The following is a 26,211-nucleotide window of genomic DNA, read 5'->3' on the forward strand; positions in this document are numbered from 1 at the left end:
ATAGGTGGTTTCTATCTGCAGGCCACTGAACTTAGGTTCAGGGAGTGATGACTTGCCCAGGGCTATAGCTGGAGAGTGACAGCTATTTTAAAGGGTTGCTTGCTTTTTGGTGGGGGTCAAGATCTCAGGTAACCTGGACCAGTCTTAAACTGCTGACCACTCTGCTTCTTCAAGTGCTGGGATTTTAGGAACACAGCCATAGTTGTAAGATATGTTACATTTATTATGGGGAAAATAAGGTGAATGAATAGGTGGAGTTAAGTCAGAAGAGGGTGATGTCACTTTATGTGGAACTGACAGGAGAACTGTAATTACCCCTGTTTTGATCACCAGCAGTTCTCTCTGTAAATAGGTAGGATTTTTTATATTTAAGACACAAAAAGCTTCAGATTCCATAGCATGTTCTGATTGATCCGTGAATTCATTTCTTGTTTCTCCTGCCCTTTCAGCTCACTCCATTGAGTAGCAGTCCATACGGCATGCAATTTCTCTGCCTGGGAGACGGTCTTTATCTAATTCACAGTTCTCAGAGTTTGACAGCTAAACTCCTTCATGGATGCATTTCTTCAACCTTCCCGGGCTTTGTGATGTAGCTTCTTTCTTTCTCCTTTGCCTAACTTTTCCTTCCAACTCTTACTCCAAATGCTTTATGGTTTTTCTGAGTTTCTTCATTGTATTTTTCTAGCGATCTTATTTAATTCCATGTCTTTAATTTTCTCTGCTGATGTTCCCTGAATGTGTCTTCTCTGTTTAGCTGCTAACTTGAGACATTCTGTTTTTTTTAGTAGGAATCTTAAATTTAACCAAGGGGAACTTCTGAACCTCTTCACTACACTCAACTCCTGTGTCTTTTCTCATCCTTCTTTTCTCAGTTTTTCTTGTATATAAGAGGCTTTTTTATTATTGTGGTTTCCTATATTACATCTCCATTTTGAGTTTTGGATTTATACATTTTGGATTCATAAGTCTTAAAAATGGAAAAATTGAAACATGTCATGTCTTGGCTTTAAAAGTCACTTAGTGGCTTTGTACTGTAGTAACTCTTTTCCTCATTTCATTGAGACGGTCTCATAGCCCGTCTTGGCCTTGAATTTTGTGTGTAGCCAAGACTGGCATTGAACCAATCCTCTTGTCTTCACCTCCTAAGTCAGTGTTACAGGTGTGTGCTACCACGTGCGGCTTCAGTAGTAATTAAGTGAAAGAGATAGTGCCTCGGCCTAAATGACACTATCTTTGAAGACGATAGTTCAGTTTTAGTCAGGTGGAAAGTGAGTAGCTTTTAAATTTGAAATCTTTCTGCTTCAACCATCTGAGTAACGGGTCACAGGCCTGCATTACCATATTTGGCTTGGTCCTGTATTTGTAGTGGACAAGGGCCTGAGGTAGTAAGGAGCCGATCTTAAAGATCTAGAGCTTGAATATGCAGTTTAGGAGATAGAAGAAAGCTAACCATTAAAGCAGATGTGTGAATGCACTCTTGAGATCTCCAGCTGACGGACCCCAGTTAGACACAATGTAATCTAACATCACTGCATCACAGACTGGTCCTCACTCCAGTGTCTTGAAGCTCACGGCACTGCTGAGTGCAGCCCGAGATAATGTAGGGCATGCGGGGAATGTTTTCCACTCTTATTGTTTTCAAACAATTTAGAGCTTCACAATACACATCATTGTTTTAACATAAAAATATTTTAAAATATTTGTGTAAAAGTAGGTAAGGGTTAGGACTATTTACTCTTTTCTATCCCACATACTTCTTTGTGAAACATTCTTTTTTCCTGTGAAACCATCCTAGGAAGCTGTATGTGATGCTGAAGTGCTCTAATCATACGATATGAAGAAAATGAATATTAAGCTCTTAGCCAATTTTTGTTGCATGATATATGCTTAAAATATGAGAATTCTTCTGTCTTCCCCCATTTTGGGTTGGACTAGATGTTTCTATGTTGAGATACTTTGAACTAATAATTTTTGGTTAATTTCTTAAAGTTTTATTTCATGTGTATGAATGTTTTTATGTTTTGTCAGCGTGCATGTGTGCACACCATGGGCATGTCTGGTGCCTCTAGAGCAGTGGTTCTCAACCTTCCTAATGCTGCACCCCTTTAATACAGTTCCTCACGAGGGGGTGACCCCAACAGTAAAATTATTTTGTTGCTACTTTGTAACTGTAATTAAGCTACTGTTTGGAATCCTAATGTCTGGTGTGCAGGATATCTGATGTGTGGCCTCTGTGAAAGGGTCATTCTACATACACACACACACACACACACACACACACACACACACACACAAACGCAGTGTAGTTGCGCAGTGTGGTTGACAACGACTGTCTCAGGAGGTCAGAAGAGGGATTTGGAGCTAACTCTGGAGTTGGAGTTAGTTCTGAGCTTTTGTGGGGGTATTAGGAATAGATCCTAGATCTGCAAAAACACCAGTGTTCTTAACCACAGAGCCATTTGGTTATCTGTGAAAGAAGCTCTCTATCAATCAGTGTAGAGGACGTTCACATTATGGTAATAGTGTAATCATAGCCCACCCATTCCTCTTTCATGATTTACTTTTTGAGACAAGATCTCTTAACATGGTCCTGGCTGTCCTGAAAGTCACTTCAGGCTGGCCTTGAACTCATAAAGATTCACCTACTTCTGAGTGTTGAGATTAAAGGCATACACCATAGTGCCTGGATTCTTCTTGTTTTATGCTGAAGTATTTTAACATTTTTTTCTATTTTATTTTAGTTTTCAAAAATCAGGAATTATTTTGCCATGTATTCTTTAGAATCAATTCAGTCATACATTCCTCCATATACATTTGTGCTCTGTGAGAGGGAATAAGTTGACGGCATAAGTCTTTAGCTCTAAATGTTTAAATGTCTGTATTTGGTCATTCTTTTTTTGTGTTAGTGCTTTCTAAGTACTGGACTTGCTCTCAGGACTCCATGTTCTGGGGAGGTGCATTCCCAGCCCTGCATAGAGACAGGAACAGGGTAGCACTGTATTCCTTGGGTGTTCTGGAAGCCATGCTTTCCTCCGGCGTCCTGAATGATGAGCTTACAGACATGCACCACCACAGCTTGATTGGAGACGTTTCTTAAATAACCACATAGCAGTTAGAGCATCCATAACATGAACCGCGCTAGTATTTTATTTTAGATTTCTCTAGTTTTCTTAATCATGCCCTGATTTCTAGCCCCCACTCAAACAACAATAACAAAAGTTTGTATTTTAGTTTAGAATACAACCCAGGATACACATTATTTTCATCATTTAGTTTCCTGTCATCCAGGAAACTTCCTTTTAATTTAATGATGTTGGCAGATTTAAAGACTATCGGCCATTTATTAGTAAAATCTCCATCAGTTTTTAATGGGTGTTGAGATTGAACCTAGAACATCACATCTACCAGGTAAGCTTTCTCCCATTGAGCTATATTTTCAGCTCTGAATTAATGAACTTTTTGGTCACTGTGTTTTTCTGGCCTTGTCCCACAGGAAATTTTACTTTAACAGAAATCTCGATGGTGGTGCTAGTATGTCTGTCTATTGTTTAGATCCACCTTCCAGTTAAACTGCTCTTCTTTTTCAGAAACACCCAAGTCTTGTACTAAGTCTTCTAGAAGTTCTACTCCAGTTCCTCCAAAGCAGTCAGCCAGGTGGCAAGTGGCAAGAGAGCTCTACCAGACGGAGAGTAATTACGTCAATATCCTGGCAACAATCATTCAAGTGAGTACGAGTGAGGTGCTAACTTTCTAAAAGACTCTTCCCATCTTGCTTCCTTTTTATGATTTTGTGTCTTGTTCTTTTAAAGGATATTGGGTTTTCTTTTGGGTGGTATTGTTATCCTTACTGTGTTGAGTTTCAGTCTGTGACTGTGTGTGTGATTTGGTCTTTGGTTTCACCTACAGCTCTCTGGTTTTGAGCATATGTATCTTACTTATACATGTGTTTAAATGGTCTTGTATTTTATGGCACCGATGTTTACATTCTTTAAATTTCTTTAACTTTTGAGACAGTGTCTCCCTATGTAGCCCTGGCTGCCCTGGAACTTGGTATGTAGACCAGGCTCGACTTGATGTTATGGAATCCACCTATCTCTGCCTCCCAAATGCTGGAATTAAAGTTGTCCGCTGCCACGCTCAGTTTAAGTTTTGTGTTAGATTTATTTTTGGGCCATATGAATAAGATGTACTTATGTGTGTATTTATTATTCGAGGTTTTTGTTTGGTTTGGTTTGGTTTGGTTTTTTCGCCTTATAACTGGTACAGCAGGACCCACTGTTGAATGAGTAAAACTTGCACTTACCTCGAAAGACTTTACTTTGGTCTCAGGATCTCATGGTGGAAGGGGAATATGGACTTCTCAAAGCTTTCCTCTGACCTCTGCGTGTGCACTGTCGCATGTGTGCACCCAGGTTTTTCCTCTTCCCTTCCTGCCTTCCATCTTTACATCCCCCCATCTAGCTTTCACACATAGACACACACACTGACAATAATATAAAAAACATTGCAGCAATAAGTGGGCAGAGTTCAGGTTTTCTCATGAGATTTGGAAATCTATTTTCTTTGCTATTGAATTTTTGTGCTACTATTTCTAAACCATTTAGCATTGTACTACTATTATATGTCTAGAAAGCTTATTGCTTTCTTCCTTACAAATTGAATAAAGTAGGAGTTACTTTTCTACTAATTCTAATAATGTATTTGTTAGTTAGATTCCTTCTGTAAAAATAAAGATTTATTTTTATTTTAATTTATGGGTGTTTTGCCACTGTGCCAGTGGAACCAAGAAGAGTGTATTGGATTCCCTGGATTAGAGTTGGTTGTAAACCACCATATGGTGGCTGGGAACTGAACCTGGGTCTCCTAGAAGAGCAGCCAGTGCACCTGACACCGCTCCTCTATGTAACAGAGTATATGAATACGTGAATGAGAACGCAGTGTCCTGAGAAAAGCTTGTGAATTTAGGAGAGGTTTCCCCTCAGCTTCTTAGGATGCTGCCAACACTGTTCATCACTGTTTGTACTGTAGCCTTCTTTCTCTCAGTTTGCCTAAACTGGAGCCCCATTTAGTTATTTCAGGTGCCCTTAGAAGAAGAAGGGCAACGTGGTGGACCTATTCTTGCACCAGAGGAGATCAAGACTATTTTTGGGAGCATCCCGGATATCTTTGATGTGCATATGAAGATAAAGGTAAACATGCATTGAAGGTTGATGGCGGTCTCTTTGGAGGCTGTGTGTACTTACTGTAACAATTCAGGTGTTTCTTTTGTGGAACCCCACTTGGACATATCAATTGCATTCCAGGGGAGACCCCGTGCTCAGGAGTAGGGCCAACACAAAATGAACTCCATAGTGTTTTTGTTTTTATTTGTTGTTTTGTGAACTTTCCACTTTGTTTTGCCTTTTCTTCTTACTGACGTGGTTTTTTTTTTTTTTTTTTTTTTTTTTTTTTTTTTTTTTTTTTTTTTTTTTTTTTTTTNTTTTTCCTGAGACAAGCTTTCTCTGTGTAGCTTTGGTCCAGACTCCATTTCAGGCATTTCTTCCTAGCTAGGAAAATAAGTTTTATATGTGAAACTTATATCTTACTATGTAGCTGGCTTTGTGATCCTCCTTGCTCAAGTGGGGATTACAGGTTTAAGACACTATTCTTGGCTTAAATTTTGTAAATGTCTTCAATAATTTTTTAAAATTTTATTTTGGTTATTTATTTATTTTTGCTTTTTGAGACAGGGTCTCTCTGTAACTTTAGAGCCCGACCTGGAACTCACTCTGTAGACCAGGTTGGCCTCGAACTCATGGAGACTGCCTGCCTCTGCCTCCCAAGTGCTGGCATTAAAGGCATGTGCCATCACTGTTGAGCAATAAAAGCATCTTTAAGACTTATTGTATGTGGATAAATATTTTTCCTGCACATTTGTATGCATACCACATATGTGCTTGGTGTCCACAGAATCAGAAGTTGGCATTGGATGTCCGGAATCTGGAGTTCCAGGTGTGGGTGTTGGAACCTGGATGCTCTGGAAAAGCAAAAAGTGCTTTAGACACTTGAGCCATCTCCCCATTCAAATCTTTAAGAATATTTTCTGTTTTAGGAGTATTGAAGAATTTTATGGACCAGAAATTAGCAAACTATAGTTCATAGACTGTATTTAGTCCTCTGTTCTGGTAAAGAGTCTTATAGTAGAGTTCATTTTTTTACTTTTTATGGATATTTTGATAATATTCTTTCTTCTCCCCCACTTCTTAGGTGCTCCCTACCTCCCTGCTTACCTAACTTCCTGTTCCTTATCTCAAAAACAAACAACAACAACAAATCCAAGCAAAGCAAAGAAACAAGCAAACAAAAAGCTAGCAGGACAAAAAATATATCAAAACACAAGCCCATGAATAAGAAAATTTCATGGAGTCTGTTTTGTGTTAACCAGCTCTTCTGGGCATGAGGCCTGTCCTGAAGTGTGGTTGGTATGCCCAGTGACAGTCCATTGCCGAAAACTAATTTTCTGTTTCGCAGAAGGTATCAGTTCCAAATAACTTTTTGGCTAGGGGTAGGACTTGTGTCTCCTCAGTGCTGGGATTTTGTCTGGCTTGCATATGTGCAGTATTGTGCATTCTGCTGCAGTCCCCGAGTTCCTATGTGTTCAGTCCTCTTGTGTCTGGAAGACGCTGCTTCCTCAGAGTCACCCCTCCTGGCTCTTACAGTCTCTGCCTCCTCTGTGCCCGGAGGGGAGAGTTGTGATAAAGGCTTCCACTGGGACTCCCTGTTCTAGTCTCTTCACTTCCCGATTGCCTACTTTCTGTGCTAGCTTCCATTCTGCAAAACTGAGTACTGGTAACAAAAGCCATATGGCCTTGCAGTAGTTACCATCTGTCCCTTTTGCTAAAATTTGCTTGACCATGTTACAGGTTATAATTTTTAATGACTTATATTAAATTAGTTGCTAAAGCAACAGTATTAAAAGTAGCTTTTTCATAATTGATAAGGGCAATCAGCTTTATAGTCAGTAAGACAAAGCATTGAACTATTAGTCATATTGGGGAATTAGGATTGGTCTGTCTGACAGTGCTATTTATATTTTCTTAATCCAAAGGTTAATTTTTTTTTTGTAGACAAAAGTTTAGTTCTCTGTTGAGAAAAGGAGTTTACACATAACATTAAGGTATTACATAAAGTGATTTTTTTTTTCCCCTAGCAAAAGATCTCATAAAAGGTATGAGATGTGTAAGGAGCTGTCCAATTTAAGTGTTTTGATTTGTTCTGTTTCAGGATGATCTTGAAGACCTTATTGTTAATTGGGATGAGAGCAAAAGCATTGGTGACGTCTTTCTTAAATATGTAAGTGTTTGTTTACAACCTCATAGATTTCAGACTTATCGGGGAGAAAACGTTGAAAATGCTATTTGAGATTTCACATGGTTCTAGAATATGCTGGAGTTGTTCTTGACTTTTGAAACATGCTTTCTGTATTCCCAGCTTTATACAAGTTCATCAGAACACTAGTTATCTCTCAGTTGTTTAGTGACTGGTGTAAAATTGTTTGCTATCCTCAAATGGTTATATATAGTTATGATTTTTTTTTTTTAAATCTTTGCATGTGCTGGACAGTGATGGCACACACCTTTAATCCAGCACTTGGAGGCAGAGGCAGGTAGATCTATGAGTTTGAGGCCAGCCTGGTCTACAGAGCCAGTTCCAAGCTAGCCAGGGCTACATAGTGAATCTTGAAGACATAGTGCTTCTTTTATTACATGCAAACACTCTTAACACTGAGCTAGTTAACCCCTAGTCTTAAGTCAGTCAGTCAGTCAGTCAGTCAGTCAGTCTGTCTGTCTGTCTGTCTGTCTCTCTCTCTCTCTCTCTTTCCTTCTAGAATGTGTGATGATCACTCAGTAAGCACCCTCAGATAGGTCATTTTTCTGGTTTAATCCTAATTGAGGGAGCAAATTCAACAGAAACAGATGTGAAAACAAGAGATATCAACAGTGTGCATATGTGTGTGTGCACGCACACACTTACTTGTAAGACAAATTCGTGCATTTAATAGAAATATTGAGGAAACTTATTTAAAAATTTTCTTTTGCTTATACATCTGATTGTGATTGTTAGTTGTGTCATAAAGATTCATTGTCTAAGGGTGACATTTATAACAAATTGATTTTTCTGTTTTGTATCTAGTCAAAAGATTTGGTAAAAACCTATCCTCCGTTTGTAAATTTCTTTGAAATGAGCAAGGAAACAATTATTAAATGTGAAAAACAGAAGCCCAGATTTCATGCATTTCTCAAGGTAATATATATTTCTTTCATACAAAACTCTGATAATCACTTATGAAAGAATTCATTAAAATACTATTTAAAAGAGTAATTTATAATGTTAATACTGGTGTTAATTTCAGTTGTTCCTGTGGGTGGCTATGATGTTTAGATTTAGAAGATGTGCTATTTTACACAGAGGGGCCAAGACCCAGTGGAGTGAATAGGGATGTTGTAGGATTGATCCCAGGTCCTTGCATATGGTTGCCCATATGGTGATTTTAAAAGGAAATTATGTTACCAATGATTAATTCTTGAAACACTATCGGTATTCCAATGATACCGTGTTTGCCTTTAGTGATTTTCTTTCTCCCATCAAGGCTTTACTTTAGCCAGCGGTGTCAGAACAATTGCTAGGTTAAAACGTCTTCAGGAGTGATGTGTGTAGTCTTTTACAGAGCTTAAGGATGCTGTATGTGTACAAGTGTGGAGAGGAACACACTCTTTGTAGCCTGTTAACCTTGCTGAGCAAGACAGAATTTTTAAATTATTGAATCATGGTGATCTGCCAAAGAGTAGCTGCCATTCTACATCTTCTCCATAGATTCTTGGTTTATTTATTGATGTGTTTTGGGCATGTGCGTGCATGGTTGTTCATCTCAGTGCTTGTGCAAGTATGGGCCAGAGGGTCCTGACCTTCGACCCTGTAGATTCTGAGGCTTGACTGTGGGTGTCTGCGGTGGCAGCAAGCGCCCTTACCTTCAGTCATCACCTGCTCCCTCTTCTCTTAATTCTTGACGAGGATATTTGTGATAGGATGTTTTGAACTATTTTTATGTATAATAAATTACTTCTTTTTAGATAAATCAAGCTAAACCAGAGTGTGGTCGGCAGAGCCTTGTGGAACTTCTCATCCGGCCAGTACAGCGGCTACCCAGCGTTGCTTTACTTTTAAATGGTATTTTGCTTATTGTGGTTTGGTTTGCTTGAATTTTTTTTTTTAAAGATTTTATTTATTATATGTACAGTGTTCTGTCTGCATATATGCTTGCTTGCCAGAAGAGGGCAGCAGATCTCATTACAGATGGTCGTGAGCCACTATGTGATTGGGAATTGAACTCAGAACCTCTGGAAAGCCAGTCAGTGCTCTTAACCTCTGAGCCATCTTTACAGCCTGAATTTTTTTTTTTTAATTTTAGATATTTTAGTTTAATAGTTTCTTCTTCCTCTTCTTCTTCCTCCTCCTTCCTCTTCCCTCCCTTTCCTCTTTTCTCCTTCTCTTCTTGAGTATGATCTTGAACATCTGCCTCTCCATTGTCCTGATTGCAGCAATTAATAGGTTTCTATAGTGCTGGAGTTCCAGCCCACAGCTGCATGCTGGCAAGCACTGTGCCAGCAGCCCATCCTCAGTCTGTAACATGTTTTTCTTAAAGAGTCAGTAATTTTGTTTTCAGAGTTTATTAGATCTTAGCATTAAAGATTGTTTTTATGTAGGTATCAAATTTATGATAATTTCGAAAAGCGGTCTCTAAGACTACAAATACTTGGATTTATCTAATATTCCTTGTTATGATAGTGGTCACTTTCTGCTTAAAAGTTCCTTATATTTCTTGGTGTAATGGTTTTTAAAACTATTTATTCAAGTAATAGAATTCCCACAGAAACATCAGAAGAAGAGGACGTATATATCCCAAGTTCCTAGTGCTCTTGTATTTTATATTTTATATTTCCCCTATAAAAAAAATCTGAGATTGGAGCTGGGGATGTAGTCCAGTTGGACTGGCGCTGCGGCCCTGTAGTCACAGCCTGGGATCATGAAGCACAGGACCTGCATAGAAGGCCTGAGACAGCCTGGGCTCCAGGAGAGCCTGTCTGAGACCCACACCTTCTTATTTTAATGCTTAAAACTGTAAGCAGCAAGGTTTAAATTTTACTTCTGGTTAAAAACATGTTTGTTTGTGCATTTTATGCTCACTTGACTAAAGCAGTATTTTTTTAGGGTAATGTCAGCTTTTATTTTTTATTTTAAAAATTAAAGTATGAAACTCAGGAGTTAATTTATTGGTTGTTTAATCTATTTTTTCAACAAAATGTTTGGGTAACATAAATGACAGTGCTAACAAAAAAAAGGGGGGGTTCTCTTCCAGATGACCTCTGTAGTTGAAATTATTGCTATATGAATGGTTTCCCCAGGCTTTAATCCTATCCTATTGTCTAGATTATGTTGAGTGTTATAATAATCCAACTTTTAGGTTTTCTAAGCTGATCTTTTTAAAATCATTTTTGCATAATCCAAATTATTTCATTAGATACTTAGCTTCTCTTTCTTAATTTTATTTTTTATTTGAGACAGTGTCTTACCTTAGCCTAGGCCAGTCTTAACTCCAGGCATTCCTCCAGGCAGCCTACGAGTGCTGGGATTATACATGGGAGCCAATGTCTGCCTCTCAGGAAGACTTTTTGTTAAATAGAAGTTTATCAGATGTTGTCAAGACTAAAAATGAACTTCTAAGCCTTTTTGGATTCTTCCACATAAACATTAGTTGGATGTGGTGTTAAATGGGTAAGACTGTCAAGTGTTGGAACATAGTAAGGAACCTGAGAAGAGCCGCCAGGCATAGTGGTGTACACCTTTAATCCCAGCACTTGGGAGGCAGACAGATTTCTGTGAGTTCGAGGTCAGCCTGGTGGACTTAGAGTGGCCCTGTATAAAATTAACAAAGGAAGAACAGACACCATTCACTCACACTCTCTCCTCTCCACCACCACCAAAAGAGCCTGGAGAACAGAGTTAGCATGTTAAAAAAGGAACCTCCACAATAGCACAGACCCTCTGTGATAGGGTCACATGTCCCCATAGGAAATTGAAAAAGAATGTGTATTGAGATGACAGGATCATTCAGCATTGTAGCTTGAGAAACCTAGGAGTCTCTAATTGTGACTGGGAGACAAAGCAATGTTAAAAAAAAAAAAAAAGCCAGTGCTACAAACTCTGAAAATTTCATTAGTAAAATAGTTCAGAGACATTAATGGAAGAAGATAGTGTTTTAGAGGATTTAGGTTAAAACTTTGTTGATCGTTTAAAAAAATATATTAATTATATGCTTGAGTGTTGTTGTTGGTGGCGGTACACAAGTGAGTTTGTGTGCCCAGAGAGCCCAGAAGAGCGTGTCAGATCCCATGGAGCTGGAGATGTAGGTGTGAGCATCTCAGTTTGGGTGCTGGGCACTGAACTTAGGCCCTCTGCTAAAGCAATGTGTGCTCATAGCCACTGAGCCACCTCTCCAGCCGCTCATTGTTTTATTAAATAACCCTGGTTATCCTGGAACTCACAATGATTTATCACATTTAAGTTACACTTTTAAGTTATTTAAATTATATCTAGAACAGGTTTTATGCTGAATAATAATTTTAGGTTAAATGTAATTATGGCAGTTAGTGGGCTCTTAAATATCAACACAAATGTGGCATCTCTAATTAGGTATATTCGTAGGTGACCTACAGTATTATTTTTCCATCCCTGCCTTTCAAGTGCTAGGATTCTAGGCATGCGCCATCATGCTAAGGAATAAACTCATGACCTTACACATATTAAGCAAAACTTCAACCTTGGTTGTTTTGAAATAGTATAATTCTGTGCAGCCAAGTTTTGTTCCACACTTACAGTCCTTCTATCTCCAACTCCTTAGGTAATAGGGATTAGAGATCTGCTCTGACATTTCTGGCAACAAACTTCTTTTCAATACAGATGTTACGTATATAAATAGTTAACCTGCATCAAGATGATGTACTTTTAAGGTGTAGGTGGAAAGCCACTGTACTTACTTTAGTCATAGAAAAAGCCATGTTATTATTACAGATCTTAAGAAGCATACAGCTGACGAAAACCCTGACAAAAGCACTTTAGAAAAAGCTATTGGATCACTAAAAGAAGTAATGACGTAAGCAATTTAAATTATACCTTAAAATGGTGTGTGTGTGTGTGTGTGTGTGTGTGTGTGTGTGTGAGAGAGAGAGAGAGAGAGAGAGAGAGAGAGAGAGAGAGAGAGAGAGAGAGAGAGAGNGTGTGTGTGTGTGTGTGTGTGTGTGTGTGTGTGTGTGAGAGAGAGAGAGAGAGAGAGAGAGAGAGAGAGAGAGAGAGAGAGAGACTGAGAGACTGAGAGACTGAGAGACTGAGAGACTGAGAGAGACCATGATGAGCATGTGAGCACAAGAGGAGGTCAGAGGTCCTTCCCCTTTTACATGGGTTCTGGGATTGAACTCAGGGTTGTCAGGCTTGCATGTTTTAAGTGCTTTTACCCATAGGTCCATCTTGCTCGCTGATTCCATGTTTTTATTATTAGATTTAGACTGGTAGTGATATCTTTGTCATAACTAGAAGAGTATCAATAAATAACTTTTGTAAAATACCTAAATTATTCTTCTAGTAGTTTGGTTGTAGTTGAAATGATAGTATTGATCAGACTACTTACTTCTGACATTAATTGTATGTAAAGAGATAGTACTGGTCTAGAAGAAAATAGCTATTAATGTACAGATAGACTTTTTCTTCTTGGACCCTAGAGAAAGGCTTTTTCGTGCCATTCACATGCATATGGTTTTGTCCGTTGAATTTTCTGATTTCATTTAAATTCTGATTTACAAAGATACATTTTTGTAAACCTTGTATCCATAGGTCCTTTCTTTTTTGTATTACTATGTTTTATATTTATTTACTTGAATGATTTTTTTCATATTAATTAAACTTCATGCAGTGATGTCTTTAAACATTCCTTAAATTCATAGTTTCATGAATGTTCTGTTGAGCAAGATCCCGACTCTATATACGTTTTCCTTCATGACTTAAAATATTCTCAAGACTCCCTGCTGATGTTGAGCAAGATGTGAGCTCCAGATGGAAGCTTTCTTGCTGTGGAATTTCCTACCGACAGCGACATTCTGTCCTCCAGGAGGTTTTGCACTGCGAGTGCAGGCTTTCCACTTTGACCGTGAGCTCTCAGTGAAAGCTCCCATCCTCGTGCATTCATGTAAACTCTCGAGTGTCTAATAGGACATAGTTGCTGGACTAGTCCAGTAAGCGTAGGACTTTTTATCATTATGCACTCCCTAATAATTGTCTTTGTCTTAATGGATTTTAGTTTTGGGCCCAGAGGTGAAAGGCAAAAGGGGCTCAGCATTCTCTGTACAAGTGTGGTGGTCTTCGCAGGGGAGTGGCTGCCAAGTGATGTGAGAATGAAGCGTAAAGCTTAACTGAAGTGTGTTTCAAACTCAGAATTTTGTTATCATCAAATATGCAAGCTAACTGTATCTTAGAAGGTGTTTATTGACTAAATGAGTAAAATATTTTCAGTGAAACATAACATTTCTGAAAGATCTGTGGAATATTTTTTAATATCCATAGAATGTTTTGAAGGAATGTTTGTCTGATTCATCATGTATCAAAGTTAAGACATGAAAGTCAGACTTTGTGGCTTGAAATATATTCATATGCTGATTTCATGTTGATCTTAATCGAAGTTTTACAGAATAAACATTAATATTTCAGGCATATCAATGAGGATAAGAGAAAAACAGAAGCACAGAAACAAATTTTTGATGTAGTTTATGAAGTAGATGGATGCCCAGTAAGTATTTTTTTGATGATTACCATTTTATTTATTGCTTTAATGAGGTTTCTTTTGTTGTTGTTGATTTGAATTACATTTATTTGTGTGTGTGTAGCCACATGCCATGTACGGTGTACTTGTACAAGAGGACAGATTTTTGGAGTCCATTCCCTCCTTCCATTGTGTGGACCTGGGTACTAAACTCAGGTGATTAGACTTGACAACAATGAGGTTTCTATAGTTTCTATATACATAGTCTCAGGCTGGAGACATGCCTTGGGGGTTGAGAACACTTGCTGCTCTTGAAAAGGACCTGAGTACAGTTCTCATCACCCATGTCAGATGACTCATAACCTATAATCTAGCTACAGGGAAGTCAGCGCCTGGGTTCTGAGGGTTCCTTTAAACACACAGCATATAACTCAAAGAGATATGTATACATAAATAAGAATAATAGAAACAGATCTTTAAAAATATTTTAGCAGTCTTAGTACCACTTTTGAACGACAACTTGTAAAAGTTACTTGATAACATTTGACCACTTTTATCTGTGTCACAGGCTAATCTGTTATCTTCTCATCGAAGCTTAGTACAAAGAGTGGAAACAGTTTCTTTAGGCGAGTACCCTTGTGACCGAGGAGAGCAGGTCACTCTCTTCCTCTTCAATGACTGCCTTGAGGTAAATTTTTACTCAGTGTATTTTAACACTGAGGTATTTTGTCTTTTCCCTGTTTAAAATTAAACTTTGACTAGAGTACAGTATAGAAATTTGAGGTACATTTAGTTATTTGCCAAAGATATTAAAATCAGTTGCTGATTTCATTCAGTGGAATGCTTTTGGGAGAAAGTCTAAAATATTAAGTTTGGTAAATTTCCGGATGTCATATCTTAAGTCAAAATTCCTCATTGATAAGTGCTTAAATTATAAGTTTGGGAGCCTTGTGTTTTTATGTATATTTATACAGGATCTACAAATTAACTGAGTTTTTGTCTTTGTTTTAATTAAATGTAAGTTCACCTTTGCAGTCAAGATGAAATCAGTTGAAAAGCTAACTTGATAACTTAGTACTGTGAATCTCTTGATTTCTTTTTTCTGCTTTGATAGCATCTCACTCTGTAGCCCCAGCTGGCCTTGAACCTGGGGCAGTCCTTCCAAGTCAGCTGGGATGACAAACATGAGCCACTATGCCAAGTGATTCTTTACAGTTAGAAGGTTTTATTGATGGGATGTAATAATTTTAATTCCAAAACTAACCTGACTGTAGTCGGTATTTTTTCTCATAACACCCCAAAAGCAGATAATTGAGTTTATGTACTTTTTAAGCTTCTTTCCCTTCTTTTAACATTTCTTTTTAAATAACCAATTAAATGAGGGGAAGTATCTTAGTTATTGTAATGAAATGCCATGTTGAGAGCAGCTAGGGTAGGAAAGGGATTATTTGGCTTGCACTTACACATCACTGGTCATCATCGAAGGAGGTCAGGACAGGAACCTGGAATCAAGAGCTGATGCAGAGGCCATGGAGGACTGCTCCTTGTGTTTGCTCAGCCTGCTTTCTCATAGAACCCAGGACCACCAGCCCAAGGATGGCACCACTCACAATGGGCGGGGCCCTCACACATCAGTTGAGAAAATGCCCAACATACTCACTGTAAACCCAATCTTGTGGGTGTGTTTTCTTAATTCGGATTCCTTTCTCTCAGATGATTTTAGTTAGTGTCAAATGACACGAAACTATTTGGCACAGTTAGAAAGGAATTCAGCTTCCTTTATTTCAGAAACATAAAGGTGTTCATTGGGTGAAAAAGAAATTAACAAGAAAACTCATTTGACATGTTTCTAACTGGGTAACTTTCTGTTGCCCTCATCAAAGTGACTACTGGCTTTCCTTTTTCTTTAAAGTCTATCCATTCCTTTATCCCTTTTCTGTGTTGCTTCCCTTAAAGAGCTACCTCTTACATCATGTCCATTATTTAAAATATAAAACACAGGCCAATCTTAGAGACAAAGGCATGTATGCACAGAGCAGCTCTAGGTGCAGTAAAATCTCAAGACCTGCCTCTGTTAAAGGGTTCGGTTAGAGGTTAAGTAGTGATACTTTTGTTTGACTAGTAATGTTAGAAAAAGCATGAGATAGTGATAATATGATACACAATCGACCATATCCTGGAGTGAAAAAAAATCATAAATGTCATGCAGTGGGTGTCTGGGGACTGACTGCCTGACCCCTGCAGTCAGAGCCTCAGCCTGCTCTGCTTTTGAGAACAAGACCAGGAGTCATCTGTAATCCTGTTTTACCTGAATTTGCATTAACAGGGGCTTAGCTGTATACAATTGAACTATATTTCCTTTTGGCTGTTTTTGTTAAGACTTCTTTAGGTTTTTCATTTTGAAATCTCTAGGTCTCCTGACTCTTCTGTTAGGTTTAGTTATTTTGATCTCCTTAGAGTTTTGTTGTGGAGTTTATCTTTGCTTTTAGTAGAGCAGTGATTTGATTTTTTTTATTTTTTTTTTATTTTTATGGCCCCTTCATATTTTACCATAATTGGCCCACTGGCTTCCCTTCTACTTTAATTTTACTGTGAGAAATCCCTGTACCTCTTCAGGCCCTGGTCTCTCAATTCACCCTAATGGCGCCCAGTGACTTTTCTCCCTCCCTTGTCATAGGGTTAATATTGCTGTGGTGAAACACCATGAACAAAAGAACTCGGGGAGGAAAGGGTTTATTTGGCTCACCCTTCCACTTCACTATTCATCATCAAAGGAAGTCAGGGCAGGAAGCTGAGGGCTGGAGCTGATGCAGAGGTTGTGGAGTGGTGCTACGTAATGGCTTGCTCAGTCTGCTTTCTTATAGTTCCCAGGACCATCAGCCCAGGGATAGCCCCACCCACAATGGACTGGGCCCTCCCACATCATTCATAAATTAAGAAAATGCTCTACAGGCTTGCACTATCCAGATCTTATAGAGGCATTTTCTCAACTGAGGGTCCCTCCTCTTTGCCTCTAACTTGTTTCAAGTTGGCATAGAACTAGTACATCCTCTTAGACATTATCTCAGTTGTTTGAATAGAAACTTTTGTCTCTTCTTATTGTCTTTCATTTTGAGTCTGGTAAGGACTGGTCTTGTAATCCTTTTGCCCCTTCCTCTTCAGCTCATTCATTGCTGGTATGTGTACCCACAGCCCAGGCTGGTTTGAGGTATCTAACCTTCTCAAGTGCTGAGGTTACAGGCAAATGTCACTATGTCTGTTGAGTTGCTGTATTTCTAATATTAAATTTGGACATCAATATTCAAGCTTCCAGATAGACCCTTGTTTTGTTTTGTTTTTGTTTTTCAAGATGGTTCTTTGTGTAGCCCTGGCTGTCTTGGAACTAGCTCTGTAGAACAGGCTGGCCTCGAACTCAGAGATTGATCTGCCTCTGCCTCCTTAGTGCTGGGATTAAAGGCATGCACCATCACTGCCTGGCTAGACCTTTATTCTTTAGTCCACTTAAGAAAAATAGAATTCAGCTGGGCAGTGACGACTCATGACATTAATCTCTACACTCTGGTGGCAGAGGCAGGTGAGTCTCTGTGAGTTAGAGGCTAGCCTGTTCTACAGAGCTAATTCCAGGACAGCCAGGGCTACACAAAGAAATCTTGTTTTGGAAAAAAAGAAAAAGAAAAATAGACCTTTTAGCAAATTTGAGACAAAAAGTTATTTTTAATGTTCTGATAGTATATAACAAATACCTAGAGCAATCACTATTATATATTAGGAACAGTTAAATATCAGTAAAACCTATACTGTCTTTAATATGACAGATGTTTAATGTTAAACTAAATCTGGATTTAAGGATTTATTTTCCATTTGAGTATTTTATCTATGTTTTAGTTTTTCCAAATCCTCCTTGACTTATTAATGTTTGTGTCATCAATTTTCATGCTCTTCTGGTTTTCTTTTTCAAAAATAGTGGTATATATTGGTTAGCCAAATAAAAAGCATGTCCATTCATTGCGGAGGAATTAGTATATGTTGCTTACTTTCACTATGCCCATGGAAGTGAACCATTAATATTTGGTATAGTTACGTGATGTATAGAATAGGCATTTGCATATGTGCTTAGTGGGGATGTGATATGCTGTCTTGCTGCTCATCTTATTCATTAGCCCAATACCACATAATATATTTTTAAACATAATCTGTCTTAATCATGATGGTCAGTCTCAATTCAAGTAAATATATGCATGCATTTTATGTTAATTCCTTTCAGCAAAATCTGTTTTACTGCAAAGGAGATTTTTCTTTTCTTTCTTTTCTTTTTTTCTTTTTCTTTTGGCAAAATCTCATTATATCACGAATCACAGGATCTTTCTGATTTTGCTCTTCTCCAGTTACCTATCTCTTCCTTTTGCGTATCCAGTTAAGGTAAAGTTATAGCCTCATATAGCACTTTGACTTTATAATCTCTATTGCTTTGTGTGTGTGTGTTGTTGTTGTTATTTTTTTGAGTCAGTCTTATTGTGCAGCTCAAACTGGCCTCAAACTGAAGGTCTCCTCCTGCATTAGCCTCCTTAAGAGTTGGGGTTTCAGGTGTTGAATGTATGCTTAATTACTTCCGTTTGTCAGTTTATGTAAGCAGTCATGAGACTAGGAGCTGTCTCTTCCTTCCTCTGTGTTATTCTGTCACTGGGAGATATTTCAGATACTCCCCTTTAAACTACAGTTAGCACCTTTGAAGCCAGAACAACTACTCTCCATCTGAGGTTCCTGGCTTTTGTTCAAGACTCCTGCCATTGTTCGTGCTCTTGCTGTGCTTCTTAGTCTTTCCATGCCCTTGGGCTTTTCACACCCCCAATCCCTAGGCCTGTTTTTCTGACTGAACATTCCCTAATACGGACATGAGCATCTGGCTATACAATTACATGTGTGCTTTTTGTCATGGTCTCTCGCTTTTATCGCATAGTAACTGGAATGGCTAATCATCAGATTAGTTGCATATAGATTTTTGTGATTGGTGCTGTTATTTTTAAATGTGTGAACTTTTGGTTTTATCACAATAATGATTATGACTTTCCCTCTGCAATCAGATAGCGAGAAAACGGCATAAGGTTATCGGTACTTTTAGAAGTCCTCATGACCGCACCCGACCGCCAGCTTCTCTTAAGCATATTCATCTAATGCCTCTTTCACAGATTAAGAAGGTGTTGGACATCAGAGAGACGGAAGGTAAGCTTGTCCTCATTGAAGCTTTTAGTTTTGCTACTGTTAGTAATTTTTTTGTTGTTGTTGCTTTGGTTTTTCCAGACAGGGTTTCTCTGTAGCTTTGGGACTTGTCATGGAACTAGCTCTTGTAGTTCAGGCTGGCCTCGAACTCAGAGATCCTCCTGCCGCAACCTCCTGAGTGCTGGGATTAAAGGCTTGCGCCACCACTGCCCCACCCAGCTGTTACTGCTTTTTAAATGGATAGACTATCTTTACATGTGTGGTTCAACTATAATGTGTCCTAAAGTAATCGTTCTTATACATCTCTCTTAACTCCTTCTCTAGGTACAGACTTGATGTTTTTATTGTTTCAACCTGCCTCTAAGAGTCAAAGGACTTTTAAATGGTTGTGCATTAATAAGGTGCACAGCTAAATAGCACCTTAGTTTGTCTTATTCTCACATCAAAACTTACTAGTCATTCTGCATAGTCACTGGTCTTGTTTGCTCCATATATTTTAATGTGTTTTTTTCTTGCCAATGGTGCATCTAGGAGTATCTTTTCTTTTTTTCCTTCCCCTATTAAAAAAATAACGTGTGGATGTTTTGTCTGCATGTCTAAGCACTACATTCATACAGTGCCCACAGAGGCCAAAAGAAGGCACCAGATCCCTAGGACTGGAGTTAATATGGGTACCGAGAATGAACCCATGTCCTCTGGAAGCAGCCAGTGATCCTAGACACGGAGCCATCTTTCAGTCCCAGGGATATCTTTAAGATGCTTATTTGGGAAGGGAGTTGTGGTAGTGATGGCACGATGACTCGATGTATGAAGAGCTTGCTGCCAAGACTGGCATGAACTCAGGCCCTGGGACTCGCATGGTGAAGAAAAGAACTCCCACAAATCGTCCACTAAAGCACACATAGTCTAGCAAGTGAGTGTGCACGGAACAGACACCCACACAATTTTCTTTTAGAAAAGGTAGAGGTTAAAGAGTAGTTGATGTGAAATAAATAGCCCACAGTAACTGGTAAGCTTGGCTGTCATTGGGTCAGATAAATGGACTCATACACATGGGAAAGGTGAGTATGGCGGCTCACTTTAATACCAGCACTGGGGAGGCAGAGGCAAGCAGATCTTTGAGTTTGAAGCCAGCCTGGTCTACATAGTGAATTCCTGGCCAGCTATGGTTTGAGACCTTATCTCAAAAATAAAATAATAATTAAAAATTAAGTAGGCGTGTGTACATTTGTGTGTGTGTACCTGTGTATTTCATGTGTGCCACCTTTCTTTTTGCAACAAAATTCCTGAGGTAATCTATTTATAAAGAAATTTCGGTCGATAATTTTGGAGATTTCAGTCCACTCTCTCTGTTTCTTTGCTGTGGACTGTGGTGATGTGTTCCATCCTGTCTGAGAGCACATGCTGGAGACTCTAGCGGAGCTGCGGAGCTCAGAGCCAGGGTCCCAGCTGGAGACAGGCCTTCGGCTCAGCTTTTGGGTGTCATTCCTGATTTATATTGCAGCACTGGCCTAACGAAAGCTTTTCCTTCTAACTTACTGGTATTGAGTATTTGAGTGTTTTTTCTGTAGGTCTGAAAACGCTCAAAACAAACATTTATCCAAAGTAGCATTATCTGTTTAGCTAGCACTTAGTGTTGCGTGTTTATGGTCATATTTAAGGCAACATCTTTTTTTTGTTATTTAAATAACGTTAAGCTATTTCAATGATCCACTGCTCTGAGCGGTAAGGCATGTGTGTTGCTGGTAATGAGACCCAGGGCCTTGCACCTGCTAGTCAAGCACTATCCCACTGAGCCATATCTTTAGCCCACAGTCACTTACAAAGCTATTTTCTCTTAGTTACTCAACTGTGTGTTTATTGGAGCCTATGATGAGACAATTATTTGAGTTTGGGGGAGCTGTAGTTGTGAAAGTGTTCGTGTTCAAATATAGATCAGGGAGATGTCTTTACGATCTAGACTAGGGAGGTAGAGAGGTGATTCAGCAGGTGTAGGTACTTGCCATCAAGCTTGATAGCCTGAGTTTGAACCCAGAGACCCGTGTGATGGAGAGAACTGTCTTCTCACAAGTCCCGTTTCCACATATTTTTTAGTAGGAATTTAATGTTTGTTTGTTTTCAGGTTTTTCAAATTTTTTCGGCACTGTGTTTTTAAAATTGGTTATTTTAGTATCTCAGTTACAACGCAGTTACTCTTTAATATTTGTACACTTTGTATGTGATTTTTGTAAGTTTTTAGTGTTTGTGTTGCCATTTTAATTTTGAAATTTAAATGTTGGAATTCTAAGATTATATCTATTAAATTATTATTGAAGATTTTAAATGTCACAAAGAGTACTTTTTATTTGTTTTCAGGTTATTGTTGGTTCCTTTTTAAAAGTGGGGTGGGGGAAAAGAAAGCTGATTTTAGTGGTCTGTGGAAATGGTGGAAATCAGAATTTCTAGACATCCAGAAGTAACACTGTTCATCTGGCACCCTAGACTGCCATAATGCTTTTGCCTTGCTGGTGAGGCCACCAACAGAGCAGGCCAACGTACTGCTGAGCTTCCAGATGACATCAGAGGAGCTTCCGAAAGCAGACTGGCTGAAGATGCTGTGCCGACATGTTGCCAACACCATTTGTAAAGCAGATGCTGTAAGTTCTCCAACCTGTGTCACATCTCCATGACAAGCCAATCAGGGATACAAGAGAGCCTTTAGTTTTATTTAAATGACGTTGTTTGGGAGAGTTTTTAAAAATTTTAAGTACATGAAATAATCTTAGTCCCTGACTCACATATTTAACCTTCTAGCTCTTGTGGCTCCAGTTCCGTGAGAGGTTCTGGGAACTTATATTGCCCTGTGTGATTTTTTTTTTTGTAGATGCTTTTTCTTTTAATAGAACATTTAAAAATATTGACATTAAGGTAATTTTGTGTATATAAAATCTTATGTAGCTGTTTTGCAAGTCATTTTCTAACTATGTTTTAAAATTTTTTTTTTTTTTTAAAATTACTATTTTGTGTTTTTGGGTGTTTTGTCTGCATGTATGCTTGTGTCCTGGTGTTCATGGGGGCCAGAAGAGACCAGTGGATCCCCTGGAGTTGCAGATGGTTGTGAGCCGTGTTAGGAATCAAACTGAGGTCCTTTCGAAGAGCAGCTGGTGCTTGTAACCACTAAGCCGTCTCTCCAGCCCCATCAAATCACTGAACGTCTTTGCTCAATGCTGGCCCAAAGTCTCTGCAAGCTCTCTTTGCTCCTTTTGTTCTTCTGGTTTCCTTTGACTGTGCTGCCTTTGAGCTCAGTGTTTCATTTTTATCGTTTGACCTAGCCTGACACTGATGCTTTCTATTGTCTTTTTAACACAGTGCATGGTTTCTGCTCAGTGACTTTTAAAAGGGTTTCCATCACTGTTAAGTGTCACTGCTGAGTGGTGGATCTTTTCTTTGTAATTTTGAAACTTGAGTTTCTTTAAAACAATTGTTTTAAATTTTTTTAAAGTTGCAGAGTATAGTGCATCATGGTGGGGAGCCGTGGCTGTTTCCGTTGCTTCCACAGTGAAGAGGCGGAGAGTGATGAACGCTTGTGCTTGGTTTCCTGCTTTTGTACTGTCTGGATATCAGAGTGGTGCAACACAGTGCTACCCACAGCAGCCAGGTGTCCTGATCCACAGTCCCTCTCGAGTCCGCCTCCCTCCCAGATGATTCCGGATCCCAGTTAACCGTCCTGCTGGTAGAGGCAGTCTTCCTGCTGCTGGTCGGCATGGTTCTAGCAGTTTAGTCCCTGGTTTTGTGACTTTGCCCAGCATTGGTTTCACCATGGTGTTCCTTTTTTTTTTTTTTTTTTTTTTAAGATTTATTTATTTATTATGTATACAGCATTCCTTCCATGTATGCTTGCATGCCAGAAGAGGGCACCAGATCTCATTACAGATGGCTGTGAGCCACCATGTGGTTGCTGGGAATTGAACTCAGGACCTCTGGAAGAGCAGTCAGTGCTCTTAACCTCTGAGCCATCTCTCCAGCCCTCACCATGGTGTTCCTGTTGGTGACTTTGAAGTCCAAGGCTTGGACTTAATTCTTGCCCAGGTCAGGGGCATGGTTCCACTTTACTTCAAGTAGAAGAAAGTAGCTTGAGTTTCTGCCGTCTTTGGTACACCTTGCCTGTATTTAGTTTAAAGCAGACAGTGTTCCTTCTCATCTGGCTATCCTCAACACCGAGGAAGATCTTGTTTCCTGTCACTGTGCCTCTTGCTCAGCCATCTCAGCTACTGGGTTTTCACTTCCTGTCTCAAAAGTTTCCATTGGTGTTGTTAGGAATGCTTAGTACAGGCAGAATATTCCTTTTTCAAAGTGCTTGGAACCAAAAGTGTCTCACACTTTTGGCTAGTTTTTCATATTGTAGAACATTTGCAGATTTTGGTCAGATGTATCTCTACTCTGAAATTCTGAAATCAGTTGCTCCTGAGCTCAGCACTAAGTGCACATTTTTTTATGCAATGTTTTGGATTTCAGATTGTTGGAATAGGGATGCCTGGCGGTAGTTAAAAGAGTGTTTTGTTGCCATCTTATTGAAAGCAGTGGAAGATTGTAGCGTGTTGTTTTTCTATCAAGGCAAGTTACCAATCCAGTTTTCTCATAGCAACTCTTAAAATAGTTACCATCATTAAGACAAAATAACTTTATAGCAGACAAACTACAACGAAGAGCTGGGTGTGATGACTGGAAGTAAATGAACTGCTAGAAATCTGAGAGTCTTTAGTAGATGCTAGATACATTTACGATTCCTTTGGAAGATCTTCATACAGGATCTGCAGAAATGATACAGCATAGGATCTTGTTGCTGTGGTAGATAGATCCTGCTTAGTATCAATAATAAGAGTTGATTTGAACCTTGCTGTGGAATAACATTTACCATAGTTACACATGCCTTACAATGATGTTGAAGTTTGCACATGGCTTGTTGGGAAACAGGATGCTGACGCAGTCCTTTCAAGGTGTGTAGCTGTTATACTAAAATGCAAAGCTAATGAGAATTTTTAAAAATATTTTTATTGACTTACTGGATGGAAGATAATAATCAAGCAGCAGATGCAGGAAATTTCAGAAATTGCAATTATCCACAAGATGGCAGCAAACATTTACCTATGTTCTGATTTCTACTTAAACACAGAGTTATTCCAGTCTGCTGAAATTTTTTCCTTAGAATTGTGCTTATACATTCAAAGATTCAGTGGCATCAGCTCTAAGCTCTTTCCTGCATTTAAGATTTCACACACAGTGAAAAATTTAAAGCCCCCAGTTCATGTCTTATTTGAGAATATTTTGCTATGTTGAAGGAAGTATATTTCTAAATATGTATGTACAAAAGGTATAAATATACATGTAACTGATATTTCTTTAAAAAGCAATCTAATTATTTGAATCAGTAGGTTTTTCTATTCCTGGTACCCTAAATAACTGAAGTTTGCTCTTTTTGTTGTTGCTCAAATGTGTCCTTTTTTGGGTGTGCAATCCAGGGAGTTCTCAAACTCAGCAGTCCTCTTGCCTTAGCCATCCACGTGCTAGGATGGCCACACCCAGCTAGATGCTGCTTAAATGAGTAAACTAAGTGTGGTTATTTTATTGTATGTGCTGTTAATTTATTGTAACCATTTGTAAATGGATGAAAGAAAACTTAAAAAATGTGAAACTAAAGCCAAGAACAATGATTGATGATTGTATAGCTGACTATAGGGTTCAGGTATCTTTATTCTTATCAAACTTTCTTGTTGCCTGGCATTGGTGGCTCACACCTTTAATCCCAGTACTTGGGAGGCAGAGACAGGCAGATCTCTGTGAATTTGAGGCCAACCTGGTCTACAGAGTGAATTCCAGGACAGCCAGGGCTACACAGAGAAACCCTGTCTCAAAAAACCGGAAAAGAAAAAACAAATCCCCCAAAACCTTGTAATCTTTTCTCCCTGTTGATATGATGCTCCATATTCTGTTGCTTCAAAATGTGAAGTTCAGTCTGCTTAAAGTTTTAACTCAAAATATTTACAACAGAATTTCCAGCCTTTTGCCAGCATGTGCTTTTTTGTTTGCCTTTTGTTTTGTTTTTTGAGACAGGGTTTCCTGTGTAGCAGTCCTGAATGTACTAGAACTTATTTGTAGACCAGGCTGGCCTTGAACTCACTTGAGATCTACCTGCATCTGTCTCCCTAGTGCTGTATTTAAAGGTGCCACCACCACCCAGTGCCAGCATGTACCTTTAGTTGCATGGTCTATGTTATCGGTTAGATGGTAGTTTTTGTTATATATGTGTACATGTACATATATATTTCTGACCTCTAATGCCAACAGCGTAGTTTTACTAGTAATGAACTTAAGCATTATCATCTTTTGACAGTATTATTAGTCTAGAAGTAACTTGAGAATTAAATGCCTTATGCTACAGTTTTGTATTTTTTCTACTAGCTTAATATTTCCAATAAAAATAAAAAAACATTGGCTGGAGAGATGGCTCAGTGGTTACAAAGCACTTACTGATCTTGCTTAGGACTCAGGTTCTTTTCCCAAAACCTATGTGGTGCCTTAAAACCCTCTGTATCTCCAGTTCCAGGGGATCTGATACCCACATCTGGTCTCTGTGGACACCAGGCATGCATTCAGTTCACACACGTACGTACGTACGTACGTACATACATACATACATACATGTAAAATACCCATAAACACAATTTTTTTTAAAACAATGTTTTATGTTTTGATTTTAGTTTTTGCCACTCATTGCTTATGAATAGCATTACTTTGACTTTCCTGAACTTGTAAGCAGGCTTATAACTACTTGGGAAAGAGACACAGATCATGTAGGAAGAGATTTGTGCTTGTGAGGCAGTATTGTTTATAACTAAGTTAATATGTGATTTGTCTTTATACATATTCTGCACGTTATCGGGATAGATATTTCGTATTCAGAATTTCAAGTATTTCAGGGTTCAGACTTTTCTTTTCCACTGTTGATGGTTGTAAATGCATACTGTTGTGAATTTGGGTGTTACTCAAGTCTAAACCTGTGATTCATTTGTCTCTTATACTCACAATCTAAAGGAAATTTCTTCTGCCTGTGGGAGCCTGAAGTATAACTAGTCAGGGAGGTAAGCTTAAGGAAGGGAGAGGAAAGGGAG

The 26,211-nt window shown here is 38.7% G+C and overlaps 1 protein-coding gene across 1 annotated transcript in view; it reads left to right on the forward strand.

The window, feature by feature from the left end:
• Window positions 1-26,211, forward strand: part of Ect2 (epithelial cell transforming 2) — a 51,476-nt gene that overhangs the window by 12,648 nt on the left and 12,617 nt on the right. The window contains exons 10-19 of the mRNA XM_050142115.1: window positions 3,588-3,724; window positions 5,070-5,189; window positions 7,264-7,332; window positions 8,173-8,283; window positions 9,111-9,207; window positions 12,109-12,190; window positions 13,795-13,873; window positions 14,415-14,534; window positions 18,928-19,066; window positions 21,545-21,699. Of these exons, the coding sequence (XP_049998072.1) occupies window positions 3,588-3,724; window positions 5,070-5,189; window positions 7,264-7,332; window positions 8,173-8,283; window positions 9,111-9,207; window positions 12,109-12,190; window positions 13,795-13,873; window positions 14,415-14,534; window positions 18,928-19,066; window positions 21,545-21,699 (1,109 nt within the window). The remainder of the gene's footprint in view (window positions 1-3,587; window positions 3,725-5,069; window positions 5,190-7,263; window positions 7,333-8,172; window positions 8,284-9,110; window positions 9,208-12,108; window positions 12,191-13,794; window positions 13,874-14,414; window positions 14,535-18,927; window positions 19,067-21,544; window positions 21,700-26,211) is intronic.

Source organism: Alexandromys fortis, unplaced genomic scaffold (genome assembly GCF_014885135.2).
Source record: "Alexandromys fortis isolate MF-2015 unplaced genomic scaffold, M_Fortis_MF-2015_v1.1 scaffold_41, whole genome shotgun sequence".
Lineage (NCBI taxonomy): Eukaryota > Metazoa > Chordata > Mammalia > Rodentia > Cricetidae > Alexandromys > Alexandromys fortis.